The sequence below is a fragment of the Aphelocoma coerulescens genome, chromosome 3 (genome assembly GCF_041296385.1).
Source record: "Aphelocoma coerulescens isolate FSJ_1873_10779 chromosome 3, UR_Acoe_1.0, whole genome shotgun sequence".
Classification (NCBI taxonomy): domain Eukaryota; kingdom Metazoa; phylum Chordata; class Aves; order Passeriformes; family Corvidae; genus Aphelocoma; species Aphelocoma coerulescens.
Genome location: NC_091016.1, coordinates 16788715 through 16806483, shown reverse-complemented (window position 1 = coordinate 16806483; position 17769 = coordinate 16788715). Strand labels below are relative to the sequence as shown.

General features: G+C 65.2%; 3 protein-coding genes across 5 annotated transcripts; all 3 read left to right on the top strand.

The window, feature by feature from the left end:
- The first annotated feature begins 61 nt into the window (after window positions 1–61).
- MRPL2 (mitochondrial ribosomal protein L2) lies at window positions 62–1690 on the top strand. The gene is made up of 6 exons (XM_069008461.1): window positions 62–328; window positions 417–558; window positions 648–763; window positions 853–963; window positions 1283–1356; window positions 1446–1690. The coding sequence occupies exons 1-6, from the start codon at window positions 79–81 to the stop codon at window positions 1656–1658; spliced, it is 906 nt and encodes a 301-aa protein (XP_068864562.1). The 5' UTR covers window positions 62–78; the 3' UTR covers window positions 1659–1690.
- Window positions 1691–2217: 527 nt separating this feature from the next.
- On the top strand, window positions 2218–3868 carry LOC138107024 (cullin-9-like). Its single transcript, XM_069008356.1, has 2 exons — window positions 2218–2264; window positions 3072–3868. The coding sequence occupies exon 2, from the start codon at window positions 3086–3088 to the stop codon at window positions 3866–3868; it is 783 nt and encodes a 260-aa protein (XP_068864457.1). The 5' UTR covers window positions 2218–2264; window positions 3072–3085.
- A 2034-nt stretch (window positions 3869–5902) lies between these two features.
- Window positions 5903–17758, top strand: LOC138107689 (cullin-9-like). Of its 3 annotated transcripts, none has more exons than XM_069009224.1 (28): window positions 5903–6059; window positions 6524–7042; window positions 7163–7298; window positions 7501–7691; window positions 8181–8556; window positions 8770–8974; window positions 9244–9451; window positions 9535–9728; window positions 9868–10085; window positions 10203–10434; window positions 10822–10927; window positions 11238–11465; window positions 11631–11721; window positions 11795–11966; window positions 12118–12223; window positions 12367–12462; window positions 12550–12725; window positions 13247–13380; window positions 13460–13636; window positions 13878–13993; window positions 14457–14639; window positions 14984–15141; window positions 15454–15664; window positions 15752–15917; window positions 16042–16187; window positions 16366–16483; window positions 16924–17120; window positions 17199–17758. In XM_069009224.1, exons 1-28 carry the CDS (start codon window positions 5961–5963, stop codon window positions 17481–17483), a joined length of 5244 nt encoding a protein of 1747 aa, XP_068865325.1. In that variant the 5' UTR covers window positions 5903–5960; the 3' UTR covers window positions 17484–17758. The 3 variants fall into 3 exon arrangements, with proteins under 3 accessions (XP_068865325.1, XP_068865324.1, XP_068865326.1); XM_069009223.1 differs by having other exon boundaries at window positions 11235–11465; XM_069009225.1 differs by having other exon boundaries at window positions 11235–11465; window positions 16995–17120; window positions 17199–17438.
- The last annotated feature ends 11 nt before the right edge of the window (window positions 17759–17769 follow it).

Sequence of the window (17769 nt, the reverse complement as noted above, 5' to 3'; positions counted from 1 at the left end):
CCGCACCGGCGGGCGCGCGCCACCTGCCGGCGGCCCCAGCTCAGGCCCCGCGCGGCGGCCCCGCCCCTTCCCGCGGCCATGGCGGCGCTGGGGCTCTGCCGCGCCTTCGGGGCGCTCCTGCTGTCGGCGGGCCCCCGCCGGGCCCGGCCCCCGGCGCTGCCGCCCGGCCCCCAGCCCTGGCTGCCGGGGCCGATGTCGGCGCCTGCCGCCTGCCGCGGGCTGGGCGGCTCGGCGCCGCGCTGTACCACCGACCCGCTGTGGAAGTGCCGGGCCAAGTACACCGTGCGGCCCGTGGGCATGAAGAAGACGGGCGGCCGCGACCACACAGGTGGGTGGGCGGGCGAGCGGGCGGGAGGACTGCCGGGGGCCGGCTGGACGCGGGGGGTCCCACCTGCAGCCGCTCCCGTGTCCGGCAGGCCGCATCCGCGTGCGGGGGATCGGTGGGGGACACAAGCGGCGGTACCGCATGATCGACTTCCAGCGCCTGCGCTACGAGGAGGGGGCCCCGCCGGAGCCCTTCACCGAGAAGGTCGTCAACGTCCGATACGACCCTTGCAGGCGAGTGCGGGGTGCGGGCTCGGCCCCGGGCCCGGGCAGTCGCGCCAGCCGTGGCCCCCCTGCTCACCCGCCGCGCGTTCTCCGTGCAGGTCGGCTGACATCGCCCTGGTGGCCGGCGGCAACCGCAAGCGCTGGATCATTGCCACGGAGAACATGCAGCCGGGGGACAGCATCACGAACTCGCCTCACATTGGCAGGATGGCAGGTGCACGCCAGGGTCAGGGGCAGCTGTGCCGGTCTTGCCAAGGGCTCGTCGGCTGCTCCTTGCCCAACTTGTCAGCTTCTGTCTTCCAGTGTCAGCCAAGGAAGGGGACGCATACCCGCTGGGGGCTCTTCCTGTCGGCACGCTGATCTGCAACCTGGAGAGCCACCCTGGGAAGGGAGCACAGTACATCCGGGCAGCTGGTGTGTCCCCACACAGGGAACCCACTGTTTGTAGGGGTTTGGCTGAGCACAGATGGAGAGGAGGGCAGGGGGGTACCGCTCTGGGTGGCCAGTGGCAGGGAGTTTTCTCCCCATGTTACAGTGCAGCACATCCCTGCACAGAAGCAGGGGCAGCTCTGCCCTGTTGATTCCTCAAGGTCCTGTCTTCAGAAAAAAGTGCTGCATTTAGTACAACAGTGGGGGGCTTTGGGGAGTTACCAGCGTGGGGATGTGCTTGCCACAGGGTGGGATACTTCGTCCTGCTGCTCAAGGCAGCTGCCTCCTCTCTTGCCTGCTGCAGGTACTTGTGGGGTGCTGCTGAGGAAAGTGAATGGGACAGCCATCGTGCAGCTGCCCTCCAAAAGGCATATGCAGGTAAAGGAACTCTGCTGTGCCTGGCTCGACTCCCTGGGCATGCAACTGTGTGTCCCCAGGGAGGGCTGCAGCTCTTCTCTGTCCCTTAGGTGCTGGAGACCTGTGTGGCCACGGTGGGCCGCGTGTCCAACGTGGATCACAACAAGCGGGTGATCGGGAAGGCGGGCCGGAACCGCTGGCTGGGCAAGCGCCCACACACGGGCTTGTGGCACCGCAAGGGTGGCTGGGCCGGGCGCAAGATCAAGCCTCTCCCACCCATGAAGAGCTATGTCAACCTGCCACGGGTCAAAGCAGTGGAGTGATGCCTGGAGCCAATAAAGCGTTTTTCATGCCACTGCTGTCACATTACTGATGCTTTTTATGCAAGGGCCTTGGGGTACTTTCCCCACTTTCCCACAAGTCAAGTTCAGCTGTGTTCGGTCCCTGAACACAGTTCAGGGGTGGGGTTGCCAGGAGAGATGAGTGTGGGGCTGTGGACTGCCTTGGCTTGAGTTTGAGGTTGGTGGGTGACTTGGTGCGGTCAATTTGCACAGTCGTGTCAAACCTAGCTGTAGGACACCCGGGCTCTTCTCTCACCCTCAACTTGTGGAGCAGTGAAGGCAAGCGGACGGGAAGGAGGCTTCCAGCCAAGCTGACTGGGAAGCTGGGAATCACGGACCTCAGCGCCTCCCAGCCCCGGTAGCGCCTCACTGCTCCCTGGCCCCACTTCTGCCGCCGGCCGCTGCTGCGTCCTTCCCTCGCCGCCTGCCCCGTTCCTCAGTGCTGCGCTGTGCTCCCTCATGCGGCTCCCTGCGCTGCCCCCGTCCGAGTTCCCCGGTGCCGCCGCTCAGGCCCAGCCCTCACGGCCGCCGTCGGGCGGGGTCTGCGCAGGCGCCCGCGGCCGGAGCGGCGCGGGAGCGGTGCCGGAGGTAACGCGGAAGCCCCGGCGCGGCCCCGCGGCGGAGGGAGGGCGGCGGGCTGGGCACGGCCCGGCGCGGCCGGCGAGCGCTCCGAGCGGAGCTGGCCCGGGACGGGCCCGGGCCCTTTAGGAGAGGCCTCGGTCGCGGCCCCCGGCCGGCCGGGGAAGGGGTGCGGCAGCCGAACCGGGTCGGGTCAGGCGCTGCTCGGTGCGCGGCGAGTTGTCGCTTGGCCCGCGCCTGGAAGGAGCTTTGAAGCTGCCGCTAGCGCGGCCGGTCCGCACGAGAGCTCTCCCCGGGGATGGCAGTGCCGTGCCGCCTGCCTTCAGCGTGGGTGCTCCGGGCACAGGCCTGCTCCTCACCGTGCTCCCAGTCCCGTCTGGGTGATGTGCAGCAGAGCCCTCCAGCGCAGACTTGCACTGGCCCCCTGATCCAGCATGCGGGCTCCACCTGGCTCGGGTAGCTCCATCAGCACGCAGCCAGGTGTCATGGGTGAGCTTCCTGGGGAAAGCTGCCCTTCCCGGGCATTGCTGTCCGTATTCCTGCCATTCCCACAGCCTGTTTGACAGTCCAGAAATCACTGTGGTTTGCCCTGTTACAGTGTTACTACATATATGCAGTTTTCCAAGGAGAAAAGTGAGCCATATCTCATATTTGCTGTGTTGACAGCCCTATCCTCGAGTACAGCCAGTACAAAAGCACGTTTTATTGGTTGCATTGCCATGTCACCAACACTGTGACACACAGGAACACAAATCTCTAGTCATAGCACGCCTCAGCCACCTCTCCCCAGTTCCTGCTTCCCCTCTGTCTCTGCAGACCCATCTGCTGCCATGGTGAATGAGAAGCACAATGGCACCCTGCTTGTGCAGCTGGGGCCCAAACTGCAGGCCTACCCAGAGGAGCTGCTCCGGCAGCGGCGAGGCCACGACGGCCGCCCGGAATACCTGGTGCAGTGGAGCGTCGTTAGCTCGGCAGAGAAAGCAGCGGGAGGCAGCAGTGTCTCCTCTGCAGAGAGCAAGGCAGAGCACATCTCCATGTGGATGTCTGCAGAAGAGGTCTGCGCCAGCTGCCCGGCGCTGCTGGGCCGGAGGAGGCCGGAAGGGCCGCGGCCGAGAGAGGAGAAGGCGCCCGGGCCGTTGGCGGCGGATGTGCCGCTGGACGAAGCCTCGCTGCTGGAGATGAAGGCCGATGTCAGGAGCCTGGTGCAGCGAGCCGGGCGCCAGGTGGCCGAGGCCGGGACGCCCGAGTGCTCCATCCTGAGCACGGTGCACGTGCTGGGCGCCTACGCCAGCATCGGCTCTCTGGCGGGCGCCTTCAGGGAGACGGGAGCCCTGGAGCTGCTGATGGCGATGCTGGGCCACAAGGAGAAGCGGATCCGCCGCAGCGCTGGCCAGATGCTGCGGGCTCTGGCTTCACATGATGCAGGTGGGGGCTGCTCCTGCTCGGTGCCTCTGAGGAGGTGTTGCTGGGCAGCTGAGGGGTGCCAGGCCTTTGGGAGGGGTGAGATGCCTGGGAAGCAGCATGTCTCGGGGCTTGCTGGCAAAAGGGGAAGAATCAGTCTGGATCTTCCAAGCTTCCTTGGTTGTAGTTGTCTGGACTGCTCTGGGAGTTAGAAACTCTTTCCCCTGCCAGGTTTCTGAGCTGGGATGCTGATTACCTGTTGGGAGTGTTAAGGAATGTTAGAGGTGGCTGTCTCCTCTAGCAGCCCCAGCACCTCTCCTGCTCCATCGCTGGAGCTCAGCCCAGGGAATCTGGAGTTTCTCAAGCTGAGAGATGCAGCTGCCACTTTCCCATTTGCAGGTTCAACCAGTAGCAAAGCTGAGTGCCCACCCGGGAGCACAGACACACGCAGGACTCTGACACACTTAGGGCACTCACATAAACACAAGCGCAGCCAGCCACGTCCCCTCCTTCTCCTTGTCCAGCAGAGACAGAAGGTCACTCCTGCCAGCACACACTGCACTTTCCAGGTTCACAAGTACACACACATTCATGGATCCCTTGGGTACCAGCATGGCCCCTCTGTCCTGCACCTGTGCCTGGATCCAAGCCCCTCTACCAGTCTCAGAGGTCCTCCTGCTCATCAGTTTGTCAAGCCTGATGCTTGCTAGTAAACCTGTACCATTCTTGTTCCACAGTCCACATTCACACATTCCTTGGGACTTCTAGCACCAACCACCACCCACCTCATACCTTGGTCTGGACTCAGGACCTCCTCCTTGCTAATCCCGCATGAAGTTTTGCTAACGAGTTACATGCACGCCCCATGCACAGCAGGGTTGGAAAAGATGCAGACACTCACCCTTTCCCCTGGCACCAGGCACTGCAGTCCTGCTTCAGCTGCTGGTGCTGAACTCCTCACTTGCCTCCCTTCCAGCAGCTCTTCTTCAGAATTCACACTGTTCTCTCCCCAGTGGCCGGTGACCAAGGATCCTGCCTACTCCAGGCAATAGCACTGAGACCCTGGTGCTTGCCCCAGTAGCTGACACCTCAGGCCAGGGACACCTACACCCCTGATCAGAATTGAGTAATTTGTACTGGGTCAGCTGTACACCACTCTTCCCAATAGCTGGCATTCCAGCCTCAAACCCATGATTTTGATCTCTCTGATGGCACCTCCAGCTTGTCACTTGCTCCACTTGCAGACTCCACAGGGCTCCCACAGCCCCTGTAAGGCTCCAGTTTGTGGCACCAAATGTCACTCATGCAGGTCTCACTGGCAGCTGGCACTCGGTCTTTGCAGCACACACACACAGGGGTAGAGAGAGAGTTAGTAAAGATTTAGTAAGAAAGTAGGACAGACTGTGTCAATCAGGTACAGGGCTGCCAGACAAACACACTGACCAGCTGTGGTTTAAACATGACTGGCGCCTTTTATATCCCTTTCTCTGCACCCCCTTTTGTCTTCCTTGCCAATTCCAATTAATCAGATAAACCTACTGAAAAATAATCATTCTCACACCCAGATGTCCTTACTAATTGTAGTGACTGACCAGATTTGTTTCTCCTCACTGCATCCATTAGCATTTGTCAGTCAGGTTTGTGATTCTTTATGTTCTTGTTTATGGCTTCCTTCTTACTTTGACTCTTTGCAGTGAAAAGGTCCTTGACTGGATGCACTTAGAGGAACAGGCACTCTCTTTCCACATACCTTTCCAATGAAGACCAGTGCCAAAGGGCTTGACACAACCTTGGTGGGTAGAGGCTGGTCCTCACCCAGTTCTTTCATTTAAGGGGAGCTGCCATGGCTTGGAAGTGCCTGATTAGGCTTAGATACACCTGGAATGTTGCTGGTTGTGGTGTATCCCACAGGAGATCTGGCTTTCCCTGTCCTAGTGCCTGAGTTCATGCAGCTCTGAAGTGGGGCAGATGAAGGGCTGATTCAGGTTAAAACTTGACTTCTTTTCTTCCCTGGGACCCTGTTCTGGAGTCAGTTATTTGGGGTTGCTGCTTTGTGAGAATCTTGCAGCATTAGGGGTAGAAAAAACACTGCGGAGCAAAGTGTTGCCAGTCCAGATGAAGGGACAGAACATGGATCAGGTGACACTGAGCAGCAAAGCTGTTCCTTCCCTGTGGCTCTGCCTCTCGCAGGGAGGGTGGGGTGAGGGTTGTCTTTAAGGGGCCTGAAGAGTTGTTGTTGTTGTTGCAGGGAGCCGGGCCTATGTCCTGCTGTGCCTGAGCCGGCAGGATGGCATTGAGCAGCACATGGACTTTGACAGTCGCTGCACCTTGCTGGAGCTGTTTGCTGAGATCACGTCCTCTGCAGAGCACTGCATGTCCTTCGAGGGGATTCACCTCCCGCAGGTGGGGACAGACCCCGCCACCAGCCCTGGCCTGCGGGGCACGAGGGGCCAGGAGGGGTGGGAGTGGGGGCCAGGGCTGGCGCCCTTGTCCGGGACAAGAGGGTAGTCGGAGGTGGGCAGGTGAGCAGGACTGGCTGCTGGGAGAGCCGGCGCAGGACCTGGGCCTGGGGTGAGGCTGGGGGCGGTGCAGAGGTTAACTTGTCCCCATCCATCGGTGCGGCTGTCGGAGGTGGATGAAGAAGCCCTGATGCAGCTGTCGGTGCCTGCGGAGCTGGCCCAGAAGGTGCTGCACCTGGAGAGCCCTGTCCGCGAGCAGGGAGGGGAGGGTGGGCTGAGAGGTCTCTGCTGCTGCCAGCTGGTCCGGAGCTCTCACGGGAGCCTGCCTGGGAATGAGCTGGTGGCTCAGAGGGAGCTGGGGGCTGGAGGTGCTCTGCAGGCTGAGTGTGACAGCTGTGCTTGTTGCAGATCCCTGGGAAGCAGCTGTTTGTCCTGGTGAAGCGCTACCTGTGTGTGACTTCTCTCCTGGACAAGCTGAGCGGTGGCGTGGAGCAGGGAGAGGAGCAGCAGGGCTGTGCTGTGCCCAGCCCTGTCTCTGAGGAGAGGAGCCGTGTGAAGCAGGAGTTTGAGTTCAGCATGGCCATGGCAAACCTCATCTTGGAGCTGGTGCACGTGATGGGCTGGAGCCGCAGCCACAGGGCAGAGCCGCTGCCCCAACGGGAGCTGCAGCCTCGCCCTGCCCGCTCCATCTTCCAGCACAAGACTCCAGCCAGCACTGCTGCCGAAGCAGCTCCCACATCCCCAGCAAAGGAGCCCGTGACCTTCAAGACGCGCTCGGCCTTCCCGAGCCGCAGCAGCTACGTGGAGTACGTGCAGGCCACGCTGGTGAGCGGCATGAGGGTGCGCATGCTCGAGGACTACGAGCAGGTCACCGCTGGCGATGAGGGCGACTTCCGCCGCAGCAATGACGGCATGCCCCCGGTGCAGGTATCCCTGCTGGGGGAGCAGGCACTGCCAAGGGGCCTGTATGCTCTCTTGTGCAGCCTTGCATAGTGGGGCTGGGCTTGCCTTCCCCCAGCTGGGTCTCTCTTGGGCTCTCCTCCTCAGGTGTACTGGCAGGCTCTGGGCTCTACATACTGGGTTCACTGGCACATGGTCGAGATCATTGGCCCTTCGGAGCACAAGGAGCTTGAGGGCCAGGAGAAGATGAACACCCTGACACGAAACCACAAACTGAGAGCAGGTAAGCAGCCTGTTGGTCTCCTTCAAGCATGTTCCAACTCTACCACTGCCGTCCTGTCACCTCCCTTTCCCCCAGCAAGCTATGGTACGGTGGGGACATCTGCCTAGCAATAGCTCTTTCCTTGGGGAATGAAGAGTGTGCAGCGGAGGATGGGGGAATTGTCAGAGCTGACAGTGTCCCTCCTTGCTCTGCTCTCCTGCAGTTCCACAGCCATTCCTGTGCAAGCCCTTGGGGGGGCTGTACTCCCTGCCTTACCTGGGGCAGCGGCTGCCTAAGGCTGCAGAGACACTGAGCCGTGCCGAGTGGTGGGAGCTGCTGTTCTTCGTGAGGAAGCTGGAAGCACAGGAGCAGAAAGAGATCACCTGTCTCATCCAGCAGCACCAGGGAGAGCAGGTAGGGGCCAGTGGCTGCAGCAGGGAAAGGGGAGGGAGGAGCAAGGGGGACATTAGGGAAAGGAGCAGGCCCAGGGGAGATGGCAAGTGTGAGCTGTGCAGGGGCAGCCTGAAAGGGACAGAAATGGGAGGGTGAACGGGGATGGTGAAAGCGTGGGGAGCTTGGCCCAGCAGAGCAGTGAGTGGAGATGAGAGGACACGCAGCGTCCCCTGAGTGGAAGAGTGACTGTCCAGCGAGGTTTGGGCAGGCGAGGCGAGGCCGTGGGGTCATTCTGCCGGTTGCAGTTGGGTGTTGAGCACGGGTGGGAGGTGTGGGCTGGTGGGAGTTGGGCTGGGGACAGGCGGGGGAGGGTGGCAGCGGGGAGCGGCCCTGGGCACCTCTGTCGGTGCAGCCTTTCTGTCCGTCCTGCCAGTGGCCGCCACAAGGGGCGTGGGGTCTGTGGCGAGCCCGAGGTTAACTTGTCCCCATCCATCGGTGCGGCTGTCGGAGGTGGATGAAGAAGCCCTGATGCAGCTGTCGGTGCCTGCGGAGCTGGCCCAGAAGGTGCTGCAGGTCCTGGAGAAGCGGTGCCAGGGCAGCTCTCTGCGTGACCTGCGCGGCTCCCGTGTCTACGGCAGACACTTCCTCGGCAGGGGGGCAGAGCAGGATGGTGGAGGGAGCAGCGCAGTGTGCTCCGAGGGCGACGGCTGCAGGAGCACCGGCCCCAAAGGCACGATGGCCAAGGTGGCGGAGGAAGAGCTTTCTGCAGCCGCAGGGCCGCCCCAAACGCGCAGCGTGGCAGTGAAGTCGGATTCCCAGCTGTTCAGCGAGCTCTTTGAGAGGGAAGGGCTGTTCTTGCCAGAGGTGACGGAGGAGCAGAGCCAGGGTAATGTCCTGCTAGACGCTGGGGCACAGGCGCGGTGCTGGAAGCGGCACTGCTGCCTCCACGGGGGAAGGCTCTGGGCAGGGCATGGGGGGCCGTGCAGCCAGCGGTTGCCTGAAGTGGGGGGGCCTGCGGGTGCTGGGTCTGCGGGTGCGTGGCACCCCGGGAGCTGCTGGAGTGTCGCTGCTGCCCTGATGCCTCCGTCCCTTCGGGCAGTGCTGGGCAGCTCCGAGGGAGTGAGCGAGAGCGGCTCGCTGGCCAGCGTTTCAGCTGTGGTGGACGTGATCCAGAGCAGCAGCTCGGCGGTGGGGCTGCGCTTAGCTGGGCTCAAGCACATCCTGAAGATGCTGGAGGAGGAGCCCAAGTCGGAGCAGCAAGTCGGCACAGCCCAGGGCAGGCTGGGCACCATCGGGAGTGCTGGGTGAGCCCTGGGGTGCTGCACAGCCCTCGTGCTGCCTGGGGAGGGCCCTGTGGGCAGGGTGGGGGCCAGTGCTGAGCTGGGAGCGCGGGAGGTGGCAGCGTGCAGGGGGGTACGCGCAAGAGGAGAGGTGGATTTTGTGTCCCTTTGTCGCAGGCAGGCTCATTGGCGGGGCCGTCCCAGCCGCAGCGCGGGCAGGAAGGAGGTGGCTGGCAGGGCCCGAGGCGCTGGCAGTGTCAGGAGCCCCGGCTGAGGTGTGGTGTCGCACGCAGGGAGAAGCTGGTGCGGGTGGCAGTGGAGCTGCTGAGCACGGAGGCGGCAGAGAAGGCGCTGGTGGCGGTGACGCTGCGGCTGCTGGCCGTGCTGCTGGCCCGGTACGAGCGGCGCGTGCCCTTTGCCACGGAGGGCGGCGTGCGGGCCGTGCTGGCCTGCATGCAGCAGCACGGCTGCTCCGGCCTGGTGCAGCAGGCCGGCCTGGCGGTGAGTGCCGGGGGTGCCCGGGGGGCGGGCAGGGCCGCCCCGGCCGTGCTGGAGGTGCCGCTGCCCTGCTGTTGTCCTCGCAGGCCCTGAAGGTGCTGGTGGGAGCTGCGGACGCTGAGCCGGGAGGTGCCGGTGGGAAGCCCTTGCCCTGGAACCACAGCGACGCACAGATGATGCGGGAGATCTTTGCCAGCATCGGCTCTGCCTCCAGCGAGGGCTCTGCCAGCCTGCTGAGCGCCATCCCTGCTGCCCTGAGCACCATGCAGAGGGTGCCGGGGTAGGGGCAGAGTGTGGAGAGCGGCTGAGGTTGGGGGGAATGTGCCGGGGGAAGGACGGGCAGGGCGGGCAGGTGGCTTGCGGGTGCAGGGGAGGCTGTGTGGCTGGGGGAGGAGAGTGGCACGGCTGTGTCCCTGCAGGGGCTCCTCAGGGGTGCAGAACGGCCTGCTGGTGGTGAACATGCTGATGGATGGGCACCGGGGCCTGGCGGAGCAGCTGGCGAGCTGCGGTCTCCTGGCGGTGCTGCAGAGCTGCTGGAGGGACGGGCAGAGCGGCGGCTGCCCGCAGGCCGTGCTGGCCCTCAGCGCCATCAATCGCCTGGCCGAGCACCGGCTGCCCCTGGGCCCGCAGGCAGCAGGTACCGCGCTGCCCGCCCTGCCCGGGGCCGCCTCGCCTGGCAGGGCAGAGCGCCCTGAGGGGCTGCTGCCGCTGGAGTGAGCGCCCGGGCTGGGCTCACGTGTCCTTGTCACGGCAGGCAGAGAGGTCCCGTTGGACCCGAAGGGCGTGCAGATGCTCCTGGGTGGCCTGGAGGACGGCATCTTGTCCAAGGAGGTGGTGGTGGCCCTGGAGCGGCAGCTCTGCAGCGAAGGCCCTGCTTCTGCTGGCCAGGTGGCCCAGCTGCTACAGGACCACAGCTGCTTCAGGCTGTTGCTGCGCAGCTTGGAGCTGCTGGGGACAGAGAAGGCTGTGAGCCTGAGCATCCTCAGGTGGGTGCAGGGGGGTTGGGGGGGTCTGGGACCCCCACAGCAGGTGTGTGAGTGCGGGTGGTCATGTTGGGAAGACCCAGTGCATGTTTGTGGGTGGTGGTGGGGGTGTTCTTCCCTGGTGGCAGGCTCACCCCAGCACGTAGGCAGGTGCTGATTGGGCTGTCCTGGGGTGCAGGGCCGTGTGGGGACAGAGCAGCGTGTGCCTGGGCGGGGACACGCAGGGGCAGCGGAGGACATGCCTGGGTGCTGGTGGGGTGCGCAAGGTGCCAGGGCAGCCTTGGTTGCCAGTCCTTGAGAGGTGCCTTCCAGCTGGGGCAGGGAAGCAGGGCTGCCTGGAGCATTGCTGTCCCTGTGCCCCAGCCTGAGCAGGCCCCCTGTGTCACTCAGGATCCTGAACAAGTTCCTGGACAGTTATCAGGAGGATGTGCTGCCCTGGCATGAGTGTGTGGAGCCCTGTGTGTCCTTCCTGAGCACCCACAGCAGCAGCTGGGAGGTGAGGGGGCCCTGGGACTGCCAGCAGGCAGGGGTGGCTGTGCTGGGAGAGGTGGGAGCGGCTGTCCTGACCGTGTCCATGTCCAGGTGGCAGCCTGGCCTTGTGTCCGAGGCACTGGGAGAGGTGGGAGCGGCTGTCCTGGCCATGTCCGTGTCCTGGTGGCCACGTGTCCAGTCTGGCCGTGCCTGGCCAGGCTCTGGCGAGCGCTGGTGGGGTTGGGATGAGGGGAATGGAGCTGCAGCTCCGGCTGCTGGGGGGACCCAGGGAGTTGCCAGCGGTGCCCCGGCTGCTCACGGCTCCATCTCAGCAGGTGCTGCAGGAGGTTGTTGGCTTCCTGCACCGCCTGGGCAGCGCCAGCAAGGACTGCGTGGTGGTGATGTGCCACGTGGGCACCCACGAGGCTCTGAGCAAAGCCCTGGAAAAGCACAGCACGGTCCCGTCACTGGCGCCGGCCCTGCTCGAGCTGGTGACGGAGTGTGAGAAGTTTGCCGGCCTCTACAAGAAGCTGACGAGCAGCATCTTGGCCGGCTGCATCCAGGTGGGCCTGGGGAGGCATGGCTGTGCTGGGGCTCTGGGTCTGGGGACCCTCAGGCTGTCCCCGGCACTGAGGGACGGCCTTGTGCTCTCTGCCTGCTGCAGCCCTGCGTGGGGTGAGGGGAGGAGGACGTGGGGCCCCTGGTAAGAGCCTTTTGCCATCCTCCAGCTGGTCCTGGGACAGATTGAGGAGCACCGTCGGAGCCACCAGCCCATCAGCATCCCCTTCTTTGACGTCTTCCTGCACAACCTCTGCCGAGGTGAGTGCAGGCAGTGGGAGCTGGCCCCAGGAAGTGGCTTGGTGGCTGGAAGCTGCACGTGCTCTGCCCACAGGCTCCAGCATGGAGGTGAAGGAGGACAAGTGCTGGGAGAAGGTGCAGGTCTCTTCCAACTCGCACCAGGCCAGCAAGCTCGTGGACAGGAACCCCAGGACCTACTGGGAGTCGAACGGCAGCAGCGGCTCCCACTTCATCACTGTGCACATGCAGTGTGGTGTGGTGATCAGGTGGGGCTGGGCCGGGAGGGCTTTGTGGATCTGTGCCAGCCCTGCCACAGTGGCCCCGTGCTGGGGGCAGCGGGACGTGGCCGGCAGGGCGTGGTGCTGTCAGGGGCCAGGGCAGGGAGGTGGGGACAGCCCCGTGTTTGCTGTGCTGCAGGGAGCTGAGCATGCTGGTGGCCAGCGAGGACTCCAGCTACATGCCATCGCGGGTGGTGGTGCTGGGCGGGGACAGCCCTGCCACCATCAGGACGGAGCTCAATGCGGTGAGTCGCCGTGGGAGAGGCGGGCCGGTCCTTGCTGTGCCCCGTGGAGGTGTGGCCCTGGTGCCCTCGGGGAGGTGGGAATGGCAGGAGCTGCGCTGCGGGAGCCACTTCCGTCATGCTGAGGGCTCAGTGCCTCCCTGCAGGTGACCATCCTGCCCTCGGACAGCAGAGTGATCCTGCTGGAGAACATGACCCGCTTCTGGCCCATCATCCAGATCCGGGTGAAGCGGTGCCAGCAGGTAGGGGAGCAGGGGCTGGGCCCGGGAGCGGGCAGCGTGGGGCGTCGGGGCCACGTCCGAGGAACTGAGGGTCCCGCTCTCCTGCAGGGTGGCATTGACACACGCGTGCGTGGCATCGAGGTGCTGGGTCCCAAGCCCACTTTGTGGCCCATCTTCAAGGAGCAGCTGTGCCGGCGGACGTTCCTCTCCTGCACTGCTCGGGCTCATGCCTGGAGCCAGGAGATCTGCCGAGACCGGGGGCAGCTGCTGCAGCTCTTTGGCAGGTGAGTTGTGTCCTGGCTGTGCCATCGCGTCCCTGGTGTCCCAGGGCCCCGGGGGCCGTGGCTGGCAGCCTGTGAGGGGACAGCGGGGCTAGGAAAGGAGCAGCTGGGTGTGCCACCTGGACGGAGGGGCCCTTGCTCCTTCCTGGCCACCAGTGGTTCTGGAGGGCCAGGGCCGCCTTGGAGTCCCCTGGGTTTAAGCTGGGCTAACCCCCCAGAGGGGGATGCTGGTCCCCCACAGGGGCCGGCCCATCCTGATGTGGCAGAGGTCGGCCAGGCACAGCAGGATCTCGTGGCCACAGGCACTGCACAGGGCCCGTTTGGCAGCGGCTGCAAGGGCCCCGAGGGCCATTGGGGGCAGGTCCCAGAGACGGCGAGGGGCCCTCCCTGGCTGCTGGGGTCGAGCGGGGCCACTGAGCCGTCGTGCCGTGGCAAGGGGCAGAGCAGGGAGCCACCAGTGTGCTCTGCTTTCCCGTGGGAGTTCTCCAGCCCCGGCACCGTGTGCCACCCGGTCGCTGTTGCAGACTGAACGGGGCACTGCAGCACGAGCAGGGCTTTGCCAACCGCTTCCTTCCTGACGACGAGGCAGCCCGGGCACTGGGCAGGACATTCTGGGAGGCCCTGGTGAACCCCTTGGTGCAGAGCATCACCAGCCCAGGTACCCTGCGCTCTCCGGGACCCAGCCGTGCCGTGCCCCAGGCAGAGGCGCCTGGCTCTGAGTCTGGTTGGCCCCGCAGACCCTGATGGTGTCAGTCCCCTGGCCTGGCTGCTGAGCGAGTACCTGGAGAGCGTGGAGCTGCCCCGCCGTGCCACGGGGCGCAGGGTTCCCTTCGGCTCCTGCGTGCGGCGCCTGACCCAGCTCCTGGTGCACGTGGACCCCGGCGGCGCCGAGCCAGAGGAGAGCAGAGCAGCTGGTGAGCCAGGGACTGCCCTCCGCGGGGCTGGGCAGGCGGTGCTCCGGAGCACCAGGCTGTGGCCGTGGGGCCTCTCTGGGCAGCGTCCTGTGGCACAGGAGGCTCCTGAGCCAGGGAAGGCTTGCGGTCACGCCCCAGCAGTGGCCGCGCCTCCCCAGCATCCCCTCAGCCCTGCTGTGGCCGGTCAGTGTGCGGGGCCTGCCCACGGAGCCACGCTGAGCCTGAGGTTGACCCTTGGCAGGTGGGAAGGAGGGGAAGAACAAGGAGGTGCTGGCCAGGACTGCAAAGGCAGTGGTGGAGAAGCCGAGAGGCCTGTGGGGAATCTCGCAGTGCTGGCGTGGCGTGGTGCAGCAGCAGGTAGAGCTTGGAGGGCTGACTGGGGGGGCATGGGACCTGCCCTGGGTGGTTGGAGCAGGGAGTGGGGTCTGGAAGTGCCCTGGGAGCGTGGGGAGGGCACAGGGCTGTAGCTGGCCTCCACAGAGCCTGGAGCGATGTGGGGACAGCCATGCTGCGCTTGCCACCCTGGCATGGCTCGGGTGTCAGGAGGCCCTGTGCCCAGGCTGATGCTGCAGGCCAGGAGACAGGTCCAGCGTTGGGCTTTCTGTCCTGCTGGGCTGCTGCTGTGCCTCCCTCGTGCCCCCACAGCCCCTGCCCAGCCCTCGGAGCTGCGCTCCCGCCTTGGCAGCCCCACAGCAGCAGCAGGGCCCCGAGCTGGCCCTGGCTGGGACCCAGGCAGTTGGTGTTGGCAGGGCAGAGCAGGGCTGGGGACACTGGAGGGGCACGTCCTGCTGCGGGCTCAGCCCTGGCGCTGCTCCCACAGGTGCAGCGGTTCCTGGAGGCGGCGGGGCAGGCGCCGGACCTTGCGGAGCGCTACTGCCGGCTGTACCAGCGCCTGCGCGGGGCCACGGAGGAGCTCTTTGGGCAGCAGGCCGCCTTCGTGCTGGCCCTGGGCCAGGGCTTTGCAGGGGCTTTGCTGCAGCTCTCCTTCCTGACTGCCCTGCACGTGAGTCGAGGGAGCGCGGCCCCGCTGCCTTGGCCCTGGGCACAGGCTGGGGAGCTGCCCTGACCCGTGGCACTGGGGCGAGCTCGGGGTGGGTGGTGTCCTGTTCCCCCGAGGCACAGAGCCCTGCCCTGGCACCCCGGATGGTGCCCAGCTCAGGTGCGTGGTGCTCATCCCAGCGTGGGCCCGGGCCTGGCACACTCCTGCCCTGGGCTGGTGCCTGGGCACCCTCGGCCCCTGCCCGGGAGCGCCAGAGCGTCCCAGCTGCTCCCCGCAGGGATGTTGCCCCAGCCCGGCCCTGTGGGCACCTGGTGAGCCCTGTCTGCAGCCAGCCCTGTCCCTCGCAGGTGAGCGAGCAGTTTGCCCGCTACCTTGACGTGCAGATCCAGGAGCTGCGCAGGGCCGCAGGCAGCACGGGGCCTCTGGAGCGGCTGCAGCAGTTCCTGGAGCCCTTTGTCGTCTTCAGCGGCCTGGAGCTTGCCCACACCTTTGAGCACTTCTACAGGTGAGGCTGCCGTGTCTCCCTGGAACCAGGGGCCTGGTGCAGCATGGCCTGGTGTGCTGGGGGAGCCCGGCCTGGCGTGGCAGTGGCGCTCCCGCTTTGCTTTTACGGGGTCACGGAGCGTGGAGGGCCCGTGGGTGCTGCCGGTGTGCGGAGGCACATTCCCTGCTGGGGACAGGGAGGGGAGCCGAGTGTGCTGCCAGGCCTGTGTGCCATGGGGTGGGGCCGGGCCTGGAGCTGTGGCTGTCTCCTGGCGGGCGGCTGATGGCCACAGGGCTCGGGCCCAGCCCTGACGGAAGCTGGTGGCCGTGGCAGGCACTACCTGGGGGACCGGCTCCTGACGCAAGGGCCGTCGTGGCTGGAAGGAGGCATCGTGGAGCAGATCGGGCTGTGCTTCCCCAGCCGCTTTCCCCAAGACATGCTGAGCAACTTGGCCGAGTCAGAGGAGCTCCAGCGGCAGTTCTGCCTCTTCCAGCTGCAGGAGAAGGATAAGCGGCTGCTGGAGCTGGACACAGGCCTGGACGAGGTGAGAGCGATGGTGGCGTGGGGAGGCCGGAGGCTGCCAGAGAATCCTGGATCCTGACCTGAGCCGCCCTTGTGCCTCCGTATCCAGGTGCTGGGAACGGCCTCGGTGGCAGATGTGCCAGAGGTGAAGGTGCTGGCCCTGTCCCCGCGCTGCTGGCCTGTGTCCCCGCTCTGTTACATGGAGAACCCTGGGAGGTTTTTCCCGGCGGTGCTGAGCTCCCCCCTGGCTGAGTTTGCTGACTTCTGCCGGCAGAGTGAGTGCTGCGGCCAGGAGAGTGCTCAGACCCTCCAGGGCAGCTCAGCCACGAGTGGTGGCGTGCTGGGGTGGGCTGAGCGGCTGGCAGGGCTGGTCCCTGGTGCTGACACTGTCCCTGACAGGCCAGAGCCAGCTGAGCTGGGAGTGCACGAAGCCCCGTCGGCTGCAGTGGACGTGGCTGGGCCACGCCGAGCTGCAGTTTGGAGACTGCGTTCTGCACGTGTCCACGCTGCAGATGTACATCCTGCTGTGCTTCAACAGCGCCCAGGTAGGAGCTGGGGCCACCGTGGGGCGAGGGAGGCAGTGGAGGCCGGAGCATGGCAGGGCCGTGTCCTCCCTTCCCTTCTGGTGGGGTCTCCAGCAGTGTTTGGGGCACAGGACCCCATGGTTAGGCCAGGCCTGTGGCCAGTGGGTCTTGGCCATTGCCCTCCCACCCCGTGCTGCAGGAGGTGGCTGTGGAGGCCCTGCTGCAGGCTACGGGGCTCCCTGCTGACCTGGTGCACCACGCGCTGACCCCGCTGACCCACGGCCAGGGCGTCCTGGAGGGGAGCTGCGCTCCAGGGGGTGAGTGTGGGGCTGGGGCACTCGGGGGAGGGGCTGGTCTGAACCCCGAGGGGGTGCTGGGCTTAGAGTTCGTAGGGCCAGCGAGGGGGCTGGGTCCGTGTGTTGCTGCTGGGGGCACAGGTCTGTGTGTCAGGCCGGGGCCTGAGGCCGCTGTGGGGCTGGGGGTGATGTGTGGGGTGGGGCTCGGGGCCATGCACGGGGCCCATGTGGGTCAGCGTGGGTGGTTGGGTCTCGGGTCTGTGTGTGGGCTTGGGGCGGGGCCAGGGGCTGTGTGCGTGGCTGGGGCTTGGGGCCACACGTGGGGGACAGGGCTGGGGTGGCCAGCGGTGCAGGCGGCAGCGGGAGGCCCAGCTTGGGCCCCACGGCCACACGTGTGTCCCGGGGCTCCTTCAGGGCCCAGCCCGAGGCTTGGCTGAGCCTGGCTTGGGTGCTGGCTCCAGGTGCCCTGCGGCTGAACCAGGCAGCCCTGGCCCAGGCCTCCGGCCGCCAGCTGAGGCTGCTGCCCCAGCAGAGGTACCTGCGGACAGAGAGGGCCGAGGTGAGCGCCCTGGAGAGGAAGAGGAACGTCCTGTGCTGCCTCATCACCCGCATCCTCAAGGTGGAAAAGCAGCTGCACATCGACAACCTGGTGTTCAGGGTACGGGGTGGAGCAGAGGGGGCCCAGGGGCTGCATGGGGGCTGCAGCCACTGCAGTGGGGCTCCCTTGCTGCCGTAGGTGATCGATGCCTGTCAGAAGGGCGAGCTGGGGCCAGGGGTGCAGTTCCTGAGCTTCTGCTGCCACAGCGTGGACGTGCTGTCCTGCATCCTGCACCTGTTGAACCAGGGCTATCTCCGGCGCCAGGAGGGGAGGCCTCATGTCTTGGAATATATCTCTGCTGAATCCACAACACTCCCCACTTCTCAGGTACAGCCACAGGTTGCCTTCCAGACTGTAGAGATCAAGACAGCAGCAAGCCTGGCCTCTGCTGAAAGGAGACAGACTTTTTCCACATTCAGGTAGATGAGGACCTGGCTGGGAAGACTCAGGCTGAATCCAGTCTGTCTCTTCCTGAACACGCGTGAGTTTTATTTAAATAAATGAGCCAAGCTCCACCCAGTCCCAGCTTGGAGTCTGTTGGGGAACTCAGCTGGTCCATGGCTGGGAGCATGGCCAGGCCATACCCGTGGTTGCTGTGCTCAGACAGCCCTGACAGTCATGCTTGCTGGAGTGGTGGTAGTAGCTGCACCCTGCCCAAACTTGTTCTCTCCCAGCTGTGCTCAATAATGCTCTCAGACATGGGGGCACA

What these genes read in the sequence shown, in the direction of transcription:
- MRPL2 (XM_069008461.1), top strand. Translation starts at nt 79, where the DNA reads ATGGCGGCGCTGGGGCTCTGCCGCGCCTTCGGGGCGCTCCTGCTGTCG. An exon ending in ACAGTACATCCGGGCAGCTG is followed by an intron (nt 964 to 1,282) that starts GTGTGTCCCCAC and finishes TGCCTGCTGCAG; the next exon opens with GTACTTGTGGGGTGCTGCTG. An exon ending in CCTCCAAAAGGCATATGCAG is followed by an intron (nt 1,357 to 1,445) that starts GTAAAGGAACTC and finishes TCTGTCCCTTAG; the next exon opens with GTGCTGGAGACCTGTGTGGC.
- LOC138107024 (XM_069008356.1), top strand. Translation starts at nt 3,086, where the DNA reads ATGGTGAATGAGAAGCACAATGGCACCCTGCTTGTGCAGCTGGGGCCC.
- LOC138107689 (XM_069009223.1), top strand. Translation starts at nt 5,961, where the DNA reads ATGGACTTTGACAGTCGCTGCACCTTGCTGGAGCTGTTTGCTGAGATC. An exon ending in CTGCTGCAGCTCTTTGGCAG is followed by an intron (nt 12,726 to 13,246) that starts GTGAGTTGTGTC and finishes TCGCTGTTGCAG; the next exon opens with ACTGAACGGGGCACTGCAGC. An exon ending in CCTTCCTGACTGCCCTGCAC is followed by an intron (nt 14,640 to 14,983) that starts GTGAGTCGAGGG and finishes TGTCCCTCGCAG; the next exon opens with GTGAGCGAGCAGTTTGCCCG.